Consider the following 17,671-nt stretch of genomic DNA (forward strand, 5'->3'; position numbering starts at 1 on the left):
AGTTTTAGAAGCATGCTGCATGGATGCAGTCTTCCCTCAGCCCGACACTGTTCAACATCTACATGGCCCTGCTCGCACACGTTGCCCGACCTCAACATAATCTCCGACGCCGACGACACTCAACTGATCCTCTCCCTCAGCAAGGACCCCATCACCGCCAAATCCAACCTTCACGAAGGAATGAAGGCCGTCGCGGACTGGATGAGGATCAGCCGACTGAAGCTGAACACGGACAAGACGGAGGTCCTCATCCTTGGCTCCAACCCCTCAGTCTGGGACGACTCCTGGTGGCTGACGACACTGGGGGCACCCCCGACACCCACCGACCACGCACGCAACCTGGGAATCATCTTCGACTCAACGCTCTCTATGACCAAGCAAATCAATGCCGTCTCCCCCTCCTGTTTCAAAAACCCTTTGCATGCTCCGCAAGATCTACAGGTGGATCCCGACAGACACAAGAAGAACAGTCACCCAGGCCCTCGTCAGCAGCAGACTAGACTACGGAAACGCGCTCTACGCTGGAGCTCCAACCAAGCTCATCAAATGTACAACGCATCCAAAACGCCTCTGCACGACTGATCCTTGGCGTACCACGCCACAGCCACATCACCCCCCACCTGAGAAACCTGCACTGGCTCCCCGTCAACAAGAGGATATCCTTCAAGCTCCTCATCCACGCACACAAGGCACTCCACAAGACCGTCCCAGCCTACCTCAACGGACGACTCTCCTTCTACATCGCCAGCTCCGCTCAGCTGACCTTGCACTCGCCACCGTCACTCGCATCCGTAGAACAACCATAGGCAGAAGATCCTTCTCCCACCTCGCCGCCAAGACCTGGAACACTCTCCCACTGAGCCTACGACAGACCCAAGACCTGTTGACCTACAGGAGGCTACTCAAGACCTCGCTGTTCGACCAGTAGCAACCCCCCACGCCTTGAGACCCTTGCGGATATGTAGTGCGCTCTACAAATGATTGATTGATTGAGTCTCGCTTATGACATAGGACTTGAGCTTTTTACCAGTTTTTTTAAATGTACAGCTGCACAGCTTACATAATAGATGCAGGCACTATGCAGTTGTACTTAACCGATTAGGGACTGTGCAAGCTGACCCCAAAGTTAAATATAGCAGTTTGTGAAAGGCGATTAAGCGTTTACTTTAAACATCCTGACTTAGCTTGGAATTCTATGCCTGTTTCACAGCCCATATCATGGGTTTTGCGTCCAATATGACTGAACAAAGAGTTGGGGTAGATTTTCAAACATTTTGCACTGGGTTAGCATCACAAAAGTGACGCTAACCAGCACAAATGTTTTTGGGGAATTAATTTCCCAGCGCATTAGTACCCTAAAAGTAGCATGATTCGCTGCTTTGCGTTACTTAGTGCCAAGGAGGCGTTACATGAGTGGTACATGGGTGTTCCCATACAACCACCCATGCCTTCTGACGCAAAACCGTATCTACATACAACTGTAGACAGGGTTTAGCGCCAAAAGTTAACATCAATTTAAAGGAGGTGCTAACAGGAGAAACTTTTTTATTTCTCCTTTCTTTTCCGACGTTCCATACGTGCTGCACTGTGCAGCACACAAAGTGGGTAAAGCTTTAAAACTTGTCTAGGCATAGTATTTTGTACAGGAAGGGTACCCTTCCGGTAGATGAACTGTGCCAGACTCAAGCACACACTCTAGCACTATGGTGTGTGTGTGGCGCTCGGCAGCTGAAATTGGTGCCGGCACTAGGGAGAGGGGAGGAGAGAGACATAACTCTGAAGATATGGCGCTCTCTTGCTCCCGGTCATGCAGCGCAGCCTCTTTGGCTGTATTTTTTTTTAAAAAATCTGCCCCTTGATTTTCTGTAGAAATTGATTACTTAATGGACTGTTCAACACACTGAGCCTACATTTTGTGTGGGTCAAGTTATAGTGCCCTCTGTGTGCCATTGGATATAATAATAAAGGAGTATTGTTATGAATATGTGAACTCGACTGTACAACATTACTTCAGCTCTGAGTACCAACGTCCAACGGGACAATCGGCACCAGGCGGTAAAAGAGCTACAGCATTTTCAGGAAACACTACTCATCGCAAACGAATAAGCTCACATTTGGAATCGGATATTCAGTCAGCTTTTACCTATTGCGCATATTACAGCTAGCATATAAAAACATGTCAAAAATGCTGATTAAACAGAATAGTAGAAATGGTTTCTATGCCTTAAGGAAATGCACATGAAGTTAGAGCCTGCATGGCAGCTCCAAACTGTCCTAAGGTCAAAATCAAAGCTTTCCATAGTCCAAAATAATGGCATTTAGGGGTAAGACGGTGAAATTATGGATTTTCTTATCGGAAAAATAGGGGTTAGGACTCTTCCTACTTCTGATCGTGATCTGTACCAGTGGCTGGACATAAACTGTAGAGCAGTACAATAAAACAATGAATTGGCTTTATGCTGCAAATAATGAATAAACAATATTCTCCTTAATTAATAAAATCTCGGCAGCACAGGGCAAAGGGATTCTAGCAAATAGATTTCATGCTTGGATATTATTAAATGACTATAAAATCCTCAAACCATGGTATTATTTAGAGGCTGGCTGTTCGTTGTCTCTGAATAAAAAATGAATGCTCTATCTGCTTTTTTGCACATTTTGCCTTGCCTTTTGAGTGAAGACTCAGGGCTATATTTACAAGATAATGACGCAGCATGGCACTGCAAGCCATCTTGGAAAGTGCAGGAATGCGTTGTATTTACAACAATACGACACATCCCAGTGATTTCCTCTGCACTGGCGCACAATAGGCTGCTTAGTGCCAACGCAGGCACCCATTGCACCAAGGTGCAAGGGTGCCTGCATTGCAGGCATGATTGTTTTTTGTGCAGGAAGGGAATCCTACTGCACAAAAACAATCATTGATGGCGTTTTCCTCCTTTTGTGTGTGCTGCAGAATGCAACAAACATAGAAAGAGGAAAAAACGAGGAGAAATAAAGGTATTTCTCATTGTTGTGCCACTTTTATGCCTCCCCTGGGAGGCGTTAGAATCTGATGCATTCCCAGGTTTACAAAACCTTGTAAATCTGGGCATGTGTCAGATTCCATGCGTGTTGCGCGGCAACACCCACAGCAAAACCCATGGAACGCCCCTTTCACGCAGAGTGATGCGTGAAAGGGGGCCATATTTACAAGGTCATGAAAAGCCACACAGGGTGGCTTTTGCGTGGCCTTGTAATTATGGGCCAGCACACTGCGCCACCGGAGTGTCCGAAAAAGCGATGCTCCGGTGGCACAAGGGGCTTGTAAATATGCCCCTCAATCTCCTGTTGGCTATGTAGGTCAGATACCGAGGACCTTGTCCACCTACTCTGTACCTCTTGCCCTTAGAGGTATAGGAAGAATAGCACTCTTAAGAGTGCCCTTTAACCAACGGGGCATTTGTTCTTGCAGGCTGGCTGCCATCGCATGCTTTAATTCTATGGACACAATTCTGAATAGTCGATTTACCAAATTTCTATCAGGAGCTGATCAAAGAACCCAAGAGACTGCGATGAAATCTGATAATTTAATAACTGCTACACTTCACCGAAAGAATCATTTTAACTTTTGCTTGATGTTTTTAAGGTACAACTTTCTGTCTTGGAGCAGTGTGCAATGATTTTGTAGTGTTGTACTTTTGTTGGCAACTGCAATTGTATGCAATTATTTTATTAATTATGCATAATAAATCTTTAATTACTTGACATTGTCTTTTAACTGTTTAATTATATTTTCTTGTACACTACTACGTCTTGGTCGTCCTGGAGAGAAAACTACACAGTGCACAATAAGATGCAGCCACACTATACTGTACTGCTTATCACTTCTGCCATGTGCTGGACATCATTGAAAAACAAACTTGCTTTCATCATTTGAGCATGTTGTTCAAACTATATAACCTTTGTTAAATAAAAAAAAAATACATTGATACTTGTCTAATTATGAGAAGAAACCCTGTATTACAGGCACAGCATCATCAAAGGTGCTTGCACACAACAAACCACAAATACAATTCTTTCTTTGGCCATATTTTAATAAATTATTTAGATACATTTATACAGATCCTTTACTCGATTGAACTGTTTGACGCAATCATATTTTGATGCTATTCACAAGATCTCTAGGAAAAAAAGAACAATGCAGTCAATTAGCAAAAACATTTTCATGGATGTTGATAGATATAATACAAAGAAGCTTCAAAATGGAGGACAATACATTATTTCTAATCTTAACAACACACTAGAACTGCATTCTGCCCTCCCAGAAACAAAACAATTGAGAGCAGATAACAACAAAATAGAGAATGTTAGTGTAGCTAATTTTCAATACTTCTATTATTTGTTACATTATTACTTCTTGTTATCAAGCACAAAATGTTCAGTTTCTAATGTAACAGAGAAAGTGTTGGTCTAAGACTTCACAAATAAGCTTGCTTTTGGCGATTGTTTATTTGCTTCTGTGGCCCTGCCTGCAAGAAATACAGTAGTAGAAGTTGTTACATCCTCGAAGAAATTATTTGTCTAAGACCTTGTATGCGTGTAAATTGAGATTTGCATCACTATTTCATTTAAGTTAACTTAAGAGTATTTATGTTACAACCAAACACTAGTGCATAGACAGTAATTCGAGTTTTCACACAGGAGGCTCAGAATGAAACAGAATCACTCCAAATACACTCCGAGAGATATTTACAATAAAATGTCGGTGCACTGACATTTTTTAAATGCAGGAATGCGCTGTATTTACAAAAATACGGCGCACCCCTGTGTATCCCCTAGCGTTTGTGCTAAAAAATCTGCCTAGTGCCAACCCAGGTACCCTTGCACCATGTTGCAAAGGCGATGTGCTGATTCTATGTGTGCTGCATTCTGCAAAATACCAAGAGAAATTAATAATTTCTCCCCGTATCGCCATTACTAAGCCAGGTTTTACCTGACCTTAGTTTTTGGTACTGCCCCATCATTGTAAATATGGGGCAGCGTCAAAAAGCAATGAGTGTTGTAGCGGAACACCCAATGCAACACCCATTGCACACCCCTTTCACGCTAAGTGAAGCACGAAAAGGGGCCTTATTTACAAGGTGGCGTTAATCCATGTTAAGAGGTTTAATGCCGCTTTGTAAATAAGGAAAAGGGGATATCGCAATCAGAACGTCGCTAAAAGTGATGTTCTAGTGGCGATATGCCCCTCAATGTTGGTCAATCAGCTATCAGAATGCCACAAAATAGAGATGTCAAAGATGATGCTAGGAAGATGGAATCTATATAGATAAAGAAGGACATTGACACTCAGATAACTCCAAGAATATCACAAGAGATATGCGTCTCTAAGAGGTAGTGCAGAAGGAACAGGAGGGCATATTTACAAGGAGCTAGCGCCGCCACAGCGTCATTTTTTTTGACGCAGCAGCGGCGCAATCAGTGCTCCACATTGCTCCATATTTACAAACTGACACATTGGGCCCAATGCATCAGTTTGTAAAGGCCTGCGTCACATTATACCTACGCTAGGTAGAATGTATGCAGGGTAGACGTTTTCACATTACAAGCCACGTATAACTGACGCAGTGAAATTTACAACTTTTCACTGCGTCACTCTATGAGTTGACTGCCTCAACATCCCTACGCCTTCTCAAACCAGGCACAAGGATTGACGCAGGACTTGTAAAATGGGACTCACCTCTGTGTTCTGAAGCATTGCTCGAGTTGCGCCAGTCTTACAAACAACTCCAGCAATGTGGCACTTTAGTGCCAAAAGATTGGTCAGAATTTCTGTTGCCTCAGTAAAATCCTTGCGCCATGGAGCACTGTATTGTAAATTTAGCGCATCCATGGAGTTGTTACAGGATTTACGGCAGGATTTACGGCAGCCGCAAGAAATCTGATGCATTTATGCCAATGCGTTAGTTCTCGTAAATATGCTCCAGGAAGTCCAAGGGAGCAAAGTAGACCAACTAATGCAAGAACATACTAATATTGAAGCAGACCTATTGCCCAAACTAAACACTACTAACACAGATGTCAGTGGGGGATTGAGGTTATAGTTTTATTGTAGTAGTTTTAGTGGACCTAAGATATGTATGAAATTTACAGTAGTTAAAATATGCTTGAATGCATGTCATACAAGTTATATTGATTATCACTTTTAATCTATTAATTATAGTTATCTGGGTATTTCTCCTTTTTAATCTATCGTTTACTCTATTATAATTACCTGTGTGTCTTTTTAAAGCAAATTATTGTGTATGTAGTGTGCATTATTTATCGATCTCTGTAAAAAGTCTTGGCGTGACTATTGACGCCGAACTCTCTCTCCGACCTCATGTCGGCTCCGTGATTTCATCCTGTTCCTTCCAACTCAGAAAGATTCGGAAGGTCAGTCACCTGCTCCCCCCACTTGCTCTGATTCAAGTAATCATATCTCTTGTGCTCTCCCGCTTGGACTTTTCCAACTGCATCTACCACGGACTTCCCAAAACCCTTCTCCACCGCCTTCAGGTGGTCCAAAACCAGGCAGCTCGTATCATCTTCAAATCTCCAAAATGGCAATCTGCCAAACCTCGGATGCATACACTACATTGGCTGCCCATAGAACAGAGGGTGGCCTTCAAGTTGGGCTGCCTCACGTTCAAAGCCCTCCACTGCCCCTGCCCTGCTTTCCTGACTTCCCTCATCACTCCCTACTGTCCAAATCGCAATCTTCGCTCTGCTCATCTTAAATCACTTGTCATACCCAAAACCAGAACCTACAAATTTGGCGGACGAAGGTTCGCCCTTTTGGCACCGAAGTTCTGGAACTCCCTTCGCCTGATCATCAAATCGAGCAGCTCCCTCCTTCATTTTAGGAAGCTGCTCAAAACCTCTCTCTTTCCCCCACCCTGCTAACCCTGCATTAACCACAGATTGTGTATCACCTTTGTCCTATAGCGCCAGGAATCCCATGGTGTCAGTGCGCTCTACAAATTTCATTTAATAATAATAATAATAATTTATGATCTCTATTATATGCCTTTCACTATTGCACTAAGGTCTATTTAATGAAACTAATAAAAATTACTTAAAACTACTTACACAGATGTATTGTCCACACTGGAAACGTGGGTACTAGACACTGGGCAGGTGGAGGCCATGTCAATGCACATAACATAACATTAACAAAACATGATGTTCTAATCTTTGCTGGCAAGCTCTGATTCTGATTGGCAAGGGTCTGGACTGAGACTACTTAGATACTTAGATACATCAGTTGCGAGTTACTGGTACCGCAATGTGCTTTCATATTGAAGCTTAGTTTGTAAAGATTCTGCATAGTAAAAGTGGGAGTACTTTTCATGAATTTTTTGAACTACTGTTAATCAAATGGTTTTATGCAGTTATGGCTGGGATATATTCAGATTAGGTACCTTTTAGCTTCTCTTCTGCCTGCTGTGTGCACTCTATACCTCAGTAGACCTATACACATAGGGCCCCATTTACAATATTTTGCAGTAGGGCAGGGTCGCAACCCTTTGTGCGGCGCTGCTGTACAGCAAAAAAAAAGGCAGGATTGCGCCATATCTATCAGAAATGGCGCATTCCTGTCCTGTTTCCCTGCGCTTGCGCACAATTGGCTGCCATACGCCAATGCAAGCACCCTTGCACCACGGTGCAAAGGTGCCTGCGTTGTAGGGATGATTGTTTTTGTGCAAGAAGGGACACCTTCTATCACATACTATCTCATCACAAAGTCCCGATCTCATAATAGTCACCGAAACCCGGCGAAACAAAGCATCCCAAACATTTATGGATAATCTCCTACTGCCAGTTCACTTGATCGCCCCTTTTGGAGAAGTCATGAAGGAAGGTGGAGTAGCCCTACTGCATGACAAATCCATTCGTTGTAGACTAAATCAGACTCAATTTCTACCTTCCAATATCTAATGGTAGAACTTACCTATGTCTTCCTCCAAGCACCTATCTTAACATTATGCACAAGCCTTCAGGAGAAAACTCACTAATCATTAATCAGTGTTACAAACACTTGACTTCCCATCCAATTAAATCTACTGATAGAATATTTCTTGAACACTCCAAACTTAATTGGAACAATCAGATACTCCTTCTTACCTTATCCATCAACTTAATTAACAATGACCTGACTCAACTTTCCTTGAAACCCCAAGACAAAAGTGCCATACTACATCTCATCGGCCAGTAACAACACTATGATTAATCCTATATCAGTTGACTGACTAGGCCACTTCTAACTTCGCTTTTCACTTTTTTCTTAAACAATCACTACACCCGGCCTAAGTAAACTTGTATCGTCATGGGTTACAGAGAATAAAAACACAAACTTGACCTGATCAAGAAAATGGAGATCAACAATCTCACAACTAAGTATAATGTCAAGATGAATGATTAGATAAAGGAGATATTGCCACTGAAGAAAAAGCATCCCAAAGCTAGAAGAAATAGTCTCCTTGGTTCCCCAAACAAAATGTCAGAGCCACCAAACAAACTTGACAGTTATTCCGTCTAAAATTAATTGAGAAACAATATATGAACACAAAGAAAACAACTAAAAATGCCTCTATCAAAAGAAACATTGATTTGTTGAAAAACTCTCTCCAAAACTATATGAAACTGTTAAATCTACGACTAATACTTGCACCCCTCTTGTAGTTGTTGCTCCTGTCCGCAAATGCAAAGAATTTGACAATTCTGCTTTTTGTTCCAAAAGTTTTATTTAATTTTAGAAAAATACAAGAATCCGAATATTGTATTGTGCTTAAGAATGTTCACAGATAAGACAAACACATCGTTAACCATTGGTCAGCACAATTAATGTGTAATAAGATTAGACGTTAGACTGAATAAGGTACAAAATGATCGATTATGCTAACACGAGAGGGATGATGAATCTGATTTCAACCTTCCGACACGATAGGCCTAGTCAATACTAGTTAAGTTTTGATTTGGAAGAAAAATAAAAAGACCAGCTTGGGGTGGGAAAATGGGTGATCAAATCTTTCAATTCTAAAATCAAAGCCTTCGAAAGTTTCTATGCTCACTGTTGCCCTAACAATTCTCCTTTATTATGGATGTAAAAAAAAAATCATCCAATACCCCCATCCGTTAAAAACGAAATCCATTTAAAACAAAATCTTAAATATTTGATCAATTACCTCAGCCTCAACCTCAAAAAAAATTCTCCGCCCCTTTCTGGCAGTAACATGTAAAAACCTTCCTCTCTTTTGATAAGCTAATTAACTTCTCTAATCAGGGAAGCTAACCTTATAGCCCTACAACTGGACACCTCCTAATACTAAATTTCCTTTCTAATGTCATGTGTATACTTGTCAGGAATGCATAAAATAACTCCTGAAACAGCACACATCAGGAATACCATCATGAAAACAGCATCAATGTACATGTCCCTTTGGTTCCTTCCTTCAATCGATTTTCCAAGTGTAAGGTTAGATGCGCACAGTTTTGCAACCACTTTGCATTCACCTACCTTCAGCCAGCATCCACAGATTGGGTGTCAAACCATGGAATTCTACTCATCTCTTGTGATATCGTTCTTAGGTCAACTCTCCTATCTATTTTCTATGGAGACACTATTTGAGTTTCAATGAAAAAGGGAGGGTAGCAACGCACCACAAGCTAAGCCGGCCCATGAATTTTACATTGCAGATGGCTTAACGCCCACCAGGTCATTGGTTGTCAGCAGAGGCCCCTGTCAGTCTCCGGCACATGTGCCCATTTAAAAGCTATATGCATCTATTCCTGCCTGTGTGGAGTGATGGGAGTTTTATCACTGGTTGAGTTATAATGCTGAGCATCCACAGCTGTTAGCAAAACACAAGGCAAAATGCTAGACTGTGTCCATTTGAGGGTAAGATTGCCAATCTGAATATTTACCTTGTAATGTTGGGAAGGCTGGGCTCCTTATAAATGTAGTTATGTCTGTACCCCATCAAGGCAGGAAATAAAACCAACTTGACATTATCTTTGGAACTGCGAGATGTCTGTGCAATTTCGTATAACTGTAGATAAATATAAACATTGAAACAATGCATTTAACAAATACATTTACTTCATAATCGCTAAAAAATGTTAAAACCTACAGCCATTTTTTTGCAGGTTAACTCTTTTCCCAGTTCTGCGTTTAAACATCTGCATGCATTATTTCAACTTAGAATAACATGCAACTGGATAAAATAGTATTTGACTAAAATACAATGTTATGCATGGAGTTATGGCATTCGCTAGTATAAAAAGTGCAACAATGAACTCCAGAACTTATCCGTCTGAGTGTGCTGGGGCAGATCAATGTATTCTCACTACATCAAATCAATCACTATACTATGCACAAATGGGAGGTCAAAAAGGCAAAAAGTGCTGTGGGCCGGAGTCTCACATGTTGCCCACCCACAAGTGAACCAGTCGAGTGAAAACAGCTATGCATCATTTTCCACAGACTGACATGACAATCTAAAAGAGAATAGAATAGTATGGGACCACACAAAGTCACCCATTTGCAGGTATTCAAAATCATAACAAATGCCTGTCGCACACTTATGTGCGCTTCCAAACTTAGAGGGTCATTTATAGTGTAGCTGTAACCGGATATTCCTTTTCTACCGCATGGTTTTCTAATGGTAGGGCCTTAACTGTCAACCCAGCGTGCCAGCTGCCACAGGCCCACTGGCTCTACAATGTCAGGTGGGCACTCTCTTCAAATGCTGAAATTTCCAGCTGTCAGCTGTATGGCATTCCAGTGCAGGAAAACAATGAGACACACAGGGAGAAAAACTTCCTTCTTGAGAAACGTTTATGTGCATCAGGCATATGCAGTCTTTCTTTTCCCAAAACAAACCCCTCTTTGGAGAGAATATTCCCACCCACAAGCAGCAGGCCAGCAAAATAAAGCAGTCTAGCAGAGTGGCAGCCCCTCCAACAGCACAGCAGTCCTTCTTCCTGGTAGAATGTCCTCAGTTCCGGAAGTGTTCTGAGTAGGTGGTGTCAGAGGTTCAGAACTAATACCCAGCTGGGCCTTTGAAGTGGGGGAGACTTCAAAGAGATCTCTGCCTTTCCTGCCCTAGCTCCAGACTCACTACAGGGAGGTATGCAGCCCTTTGTGTGGGGAGAGGATACAGCCCTTTCAGGTGTAAGTGTCAGCTCCTCCCTTCCATCTTGCCCAGGAAGGCCCATCAGGATGTGGACGGCCCATCAGTCACACCTAAGCTCCCTTTGTGTGTGGCTGTCTAGAGGGAATGCACAAAGCCAGCTGTCATCCACCCCAGACTTGTATCGCAACTTTCTAAAAGAGGCATTTTCAGAATTGCAATTTAGAGTCCAACTTCACGATATATTGTGATTCCAGGGACACTAAATGCAGGGGTCTCAACTCTTTCCAATGGGAAATTACACTTACAAATGTAATAAGGTAACCCCAATGTTATCATACGGGAGAGATGGGCCTTAGAGTAGTGAAAAAGAAATGTAAGAGTATTTGACTACCAGGACATGTAATACTTAAGAACTCCATGCCCTTCTTTTTAAATACACTGCACCATGCCCATGGGCTGTTCAGGGCCTACCTTAGAGGTGACCTATATGTAATAAAAAAGGAAGGTTTTGGCCTGGCAAGTGGGTTAACTTGCCAGGTCGACATGGCAGTTTAAAACTACACACACAGGCCTTTCAGTGGCAGGCCTGAGACAGGTTTGCAGGGCTACTTGAGTGAGTGGCACAAACAGAGCTGTATGCCCACTAGTGGCTTTTAAGTTACAGGACCTGAGAACATATAGACCACTTTACTAGGGACGTATAAGTAAATTAAATATGCCAATTGTGGATAAGCGATGTTACTATGTTTTAAGTATAGAGCATATGCACTTTAGCACAGATTAGCAGTGGTAAAGTGCCCAGAGTCCTAAAGCCAGCAAAAGCGATTCAGCAAAAACAGTAAAAAGAGAAGGTCTGAAGGCAAAAAGTCAGGGTGAAACCACGCCACAGATGTCAGTTCGAACAGCAGTATTTTGGTGGCTTGAGTACGTGTGAGAAAATGAGGGGAAGTGCATGGATGGAACCCAATTTGGTTGGTGGTAGGGGGAAAAAACATTTCAGGTTAAAAAGAAAATACAACAAATAGAGGTTTCAGTGGAATTGTAACTGCTGACTATTCTGTAACATGTATAATCCAAACAAATATGTTTATGAAAAATAGATAAAAACAAAGGGGAAACTGAACATCATAGTTTTCACTGGGGTAGACCCGGAGGTTTTTTGTGACCTGGGCGAAAGTCAAAATCATCACACTTTATGGGGATATCATTAGCCTGCAATGAGTTTTCATTTTAAGTTGTTAAGAGCGTTGTAAAGAGTGTCTTTACCTAATTGTAAGTAGTAACCTTTTTATCAAATGCAGGTCCAAGCACCCAATCCTAGCTTTCTGGTTTCCACCTTCCGCGTGCACTGATTGAAAATAAATCAGCCAGAAGAATACCTCATTCTTAGAGGAATGGCCCATGCCCTACATTATCCTCTTGCAGTGTTTAGTGCACCTTCCCGTGTGGAGTCCTGACCTCAGCAGGACTCCAAATTGGAAGGTGCACTAGGGATAAAGGTGCAGGCTATCCCTTGCATGCGTCGCAGGGCTCTGCACAGCAACGCTCGTGCAACCCTGCCGACTGCATCAAAGCTGACCTTTCTCCCTCCCACTTAACATTGGCCCATATTTACACAGGTTTCACACAATGTAAAACGTGCTGCATTGCACTGTGAAAAAGAGAAAACAATGCACAGAGGTGTATATTCAAAGACTGACCTGCTGCTGATGTCATCCCCTGCATTGGCGTGCAAAGTAACTTGTGGGATACGCACCCTCGCACCATGGCGCAGAGGCAAGTGTGCACTGTCTAGCATAGGATTTGTTCTGGAAGGGTATCTTCCTGTGCAAATTGCTACGTATAGACACACACAGAAGGTTCCAAAGCACTAGATGTATGCGGTGCATAGCAGTACATAGGAATCAGTTTCTACAAGCAATTACAATATTCGCAATTGTTTGTACATGTTAGTTTCCAACACGGGGGATATTTACAATAAATTTTCGGAGCATGGTATTTCTCCAATTTTGGTAACGCCGCAATCTAACACTTTTTAAAAGGCAGGTATGCACCGTATTTACAAAAATACGGCACACCCGTACGTATCCCCTAGCGCTGGTGCTAAAACAGCTGGGTAGCGCAAGCACAGGCACCCTTAGCCAATGTTGCAAGGGTGCCTGCGCTGCAGCGGCGAATGTTTATGTGCAGGAAGGGACACCTTCCTGCACATAAACAATCTTTAATGGCAATTTGGTGTTTCACGCTAAGTGAAGAGTGAAAAGGGGCCTTATTTACAAGGTGGCATCAAGCCACGTTAAGTTGCTTAACGCCGCTTTGTAAATAAGGAGGAGGAGATATCGCCACCAAAACTTCACTAAAAGTGACGTTCTTATGGCGATGTCCTTTTGTAAAAATGCCCCAAAGCTAGTTGTGGCTATCTTAGAAGATCGAGCTTTGAGTCATAAAATATGAGTGTTTGCATTGAGCCTCCTTCAGTTTACAAAAAGTGGTGCAATGTAGATATCATGCTGTGAAAAGGGTCCCTTTCCAGCACACACCACCTTTTGCACCTGAAGGGAAATCATTGCTATTGCTCTGTATCTTTCTAGCACCGGTGCAAAGCCCTAGTATATCTGGGCCTTTATTACAAACAAAATCAAATAGACACAGTTGTATAATGAGTTCAACTAATTTTTTCCAGAAAAATGGAGATGCGAACATACATACATAAACAATTCATTAAAAAAGAAAGTTCTTCAAGCATGACTAAAATAGGATTTTCAGTTTCCTGATTACCTTTTTACCCAATTCCACAGGCACAATGTGGTCATCTTCTGCATGCAAGATCAAAAGGGGACTTGACAGTATTTTTACACTGAAAGGAAACACAACAAAAAGAAATTTATTAATTACTTAAACCAACAATTATACAAATCCAGGACACATTTGTAATGTTAAATGATCCCATAAGAGTAATTTGCTTTTGCAATAGTTTAGTGTTTTTACTGGTTTGTAATCAAGTCTCAATGTTTTTAAATGACCTAATTTATTAATGTAATAAGAAGTATACAAGATCGTATATTTACATGGCATTGCAACTGGGGATTGGGGTCCATGTCAGTAGGGCAGTCATCAAGAAAATCACATATAGAAGCACACTGCTGGTTGAATTTCAGTTGTGAAAATTTTAATGAATTGTAATCTTTTTTGGTATAAGGAAATAGACCACTGCCATTCCATCGCCTGTCTTTGCCCTGGGCCTCCAAAGAGGAAGTCCAATTTAATTATTTTGTACCTTCTTTCTGGATACCTGAATGTGACCTAAAACCTAGATCTTGATAGTGCAAGGTCTTCTCAAAGCTTTTTAAAAATGTCCAGCATTTTATTCTCTAAATTAATAAAATGAGGGTCTTTAGGTCTAGATTGGCAGAACAGCTGTTCTTAACTTTATATTATCAACAGAAAAAGCGCTTTCGGAAGCACCACTGGAAGAGGGTCTTTTGCTCCACCCACATGTTGGTCTTCCCCAATAATGTATTTGATTGGGCAGACATTGCATACTTTTTTTTGTGAACAGATTTTATTGAAATTTTTGGCGGTACAGCATGGCCTTAGAGGCCCATACACAAACATTATTATACAATGCATTTCTGAACAGTACCCATGTTTCAAAGCGTCAACAAAAAACTAAAAGAAACAGGGAAAAACCCAGGCACAAACTAGGCAACACCCTCACTCCGTGGAAGATGTCTGTCACCAACATTGGAGTAGGGGATCTATAAAGTAAGAGTATGCCCGCGGCCGTATGGATGTGTTTATTGCTCGATAAGGGACTCTGGGGGACGTCTAGGAGGCAGATCTATGCCCCTGTAGTCAGCCCATCTCTTCCAAATGTTCCTGTGCTTCTGTGGGAAAGCAAACGACACACAATTGATGGACGGAAAACCCAGCGCCTGGAATACTGCGACCTCCATCCCCATGCATTTGTCCATAGCACGTTTCCAACCCCCCCACCGAGGGTGTGGAGGTCTCCCTCCAGCGCTGAGCTATGTCTTGCTTGGCCAATTTGAGCCCCAAGAACAAGAGGTGTTGTTTATATCTGTTTCCCCCAATCCCATCTGTTCTGTGCAAAAGGAATAACAGGTTCAAAGGGGAGTTGATAAGAAAGCACTTGTTCTAAGCAAGAGGTTGCGCTGCGCCAGAAGGGCTGGAGTGCCCCACAGCTCCATACTGTATGAAGGGCATACTTTAGCTGTGGAAGTTCTTGTATTCCAAAAATTAAGCTCAATATGGTGGGGCTGAGTTTGTTATTGTGACGAGCCAATGATCATGGGTTCAGGTCTGGTTTGTAAATGCTATAGGTCTGCTCTGTTTATTAGTTAAATCAAAAAGTTGTGACAAGGGCAGTAGGCCAAATTTATTGTGAAAAAACCTATGTTAAAGCCTAAAGGCGTTTATGGATGGATGGTTATTGCACTGTGTTAAAGTGTACAGACAACTATTTTCCAACCTGTATTCCACAGATTAACATTGAAGACAGGCGTTTGGGTTCCTCCCATGGAAAACAATGGCTTTTTTTCAGAATTTCATTGGTTTTTAGGCTTGGCCCATCTGACAGCCAGCGATTATACTTTCACCAGAGAAACAGCTGTAAGAAGCAATGCTAAGAGAGGTGCTGTGATTTTGCCCGAATGTTTATCATCTTCCCTGCAAGCATTTGACTGAAAAATAGTTGTGTTAGATTACATAAGAAGGGTTGTTGCCCGGTGTAAATCGGCAAAAAATACAGTAGGAAAAGGTTTGACATTGTGAACACAGACAAATAAAACGGGGAGGGGCTTTGTTTTGTATGTAACCTGTGACGAATTTTAGTAGGAAGGGGTTATACACGGAGAGCCAAAGAAAAACTGCAATAGGAAAAGGGTTTACATTGTATCTAATTGGCAAACACCACGAGAAGAGGTTTTACATTTTGATGAATAAAATAGGAACAGTTTTTACCTTGTCAACTCTCTGACAAATGAGTAGGACGGGGATTAGAATAGAGGTTCCTTTTTAGGTATGGCCACAGTAAATGCTTGGTGTATTTAGTTACCGATTCATGTTCATGCAAATTCATATTTTTGGGTCCGCCTCAAATATTTGATGGTTCTCTCTCGGCAAAGACAATATGGTCATTTTTATGGTCATGTAAAAATTAGGAGGCTTAATTTACTGATTTTTAAATTTGGGCACAAAGGCAGTAGGCTTCTCAATGTACATTGTGAACAACTTGACAAAGCCCATAGCCTTACCCTTTTTGATTGTGAAAAGCCTTACATAGTCCAGTAGGCCCATAAAGGGGCATTTCTGTTATTTACGATTAGAGCTGTTGGTGCGCACATTTTTTGCAGGGTTTTTTTGGCCACATGATACCTCAAGTGGCAATGGGAGCAGTCCAGATTTACGGGTTTAATTGCCTCCATCATATTTCTTTAGATTTGCACCCTGGTTAACTTACAACGCTTCTTTAGCAGGGGTTCCGATTTGTAATTCCACCTGAAATCAGCTGAAACAGAGTGTGTCTCTTTTTCAAAGAAAAAGCACTGACTGGACATTACTTTATTGAGTGTTGATGTTATGCATTGCTGTGGTCTGAGTTTCTAGCCAGGAGCACCTCCTTTGAGCCAGCCTTGGACTGCTCTGCCTAGTTACTCTTAAAGGCAAGTGTTAAAAAGGCCCAGTATGAGGGTCTGGGGTACAGAGGACCCAGGATAACAGAGGTTTGGATAAGGGTATTCACCCCCAATCTGCCCCTCTAGGAGGAAGAAAGCCTACTAGACACCAGAGACTGCATTTATGCAGTATTTGTTGAGGGACGAGGCCGCCATGGCCATGGGCCTGTGCTCCCCTACCCGGGGGCCGATTGGACTTTCTACCCCTATCTGCCTCCCGGGGGGTGGGAGGGGACAGAATGGCCTCTAAATACTAGGGACTGCATTTATACATTATTCTATGGGGGGGTGGGGGGCACCGTGGGCATGGGCCTGTGCTCCACATCACTCTGGAGCCAATTACATTTTCTGCTCCCTGGGTGATGGATGGGGAAATTCACCCCCCAATCTGCAGAAAATTAACTAGACACCATGGCCTGCAGATTTATAGTATTTTTTGGGAGGAGGAGTCCTCTGGTCATGGGCCCGTGCTTCTCCCTCACCCCCAGGGCGCGGTAGACATCAAGGGGGTTCCAGGGTGGTATGACCTGAGTGGATCCCACAACATTTGTCTTACCCACAAAGCCCGGCGTAACCACAGTCCCCCTGCGAGGGCTCCCATTGACCTTGCACTGATCCGTTCCTGTTGTGAACACAGGTTCCAGCTACACAAGTGGAGCAGCATTTTTACCAGGATAAGTGGGGTATCGCTGGGTGGTAGGAAGTTTCTGTGGATTCCGGAAATTTCCATCACAGAAATTATGGAAAAATAGTGACATTAAGCAAAGTTTGAGGTTTGCAGGGAAAAGTGGATTGGAGAACCTTGTGGGATCCATG

General features: G+C 42.5%; 1 protein-coding gene across 2 annotated transcripts in view; it reads right to left on the reverse strand.

Moving 5' to 3' along the window:
- Nucleotides 1-4,058: 4,058 nt before the first annotated feature.
- ABHD12B (abhydrolase domain containing 12B) overlaps nucleotides 4,059-17,671 on the reverse strand; it is a 259,208-nt gene continuing 245,595 nt past the window's right edge. For both annotated transcript variants that reach the window (XM_085626980.1, XM_085626979.1), the window contains 3 exons: nucleotides 13,938-14,016; nucleotides 9,949-10,073; nucleotides 4,059-4,163 (listed from right to left, as the gene is read on the reverse strand). In XM_085626980.1, coding sequence (XP_085483106.1) covers nucleotides 4,136-4,163; nucleotides 9,949-10,073; nucleotides 13,938-14,016 — 232 coding nt within the window. In that variant the 3' untranslated portion in view covers nucleotides 4,059-4,135. The remainder of the gene's footprint in view (nucleotides 4,164-9,948; nucleotides 10,074-13,937; nucleotides 14,017-17,671) is intronic.

This window comes from Triturus cristatus, chromosome 9 (assembly GCF_964204655.1).
Source record: "Triturus cristatus chromosome 9, aTriCri1.1, whole genome shotgun sequence".
Taxonomy (NCBI): domain Eukaryota; kingdom Metazoa; phylum Chordata; class Amphibia; order Caudata; family Salamandridae; genus Triturus; species Triturus cristatus.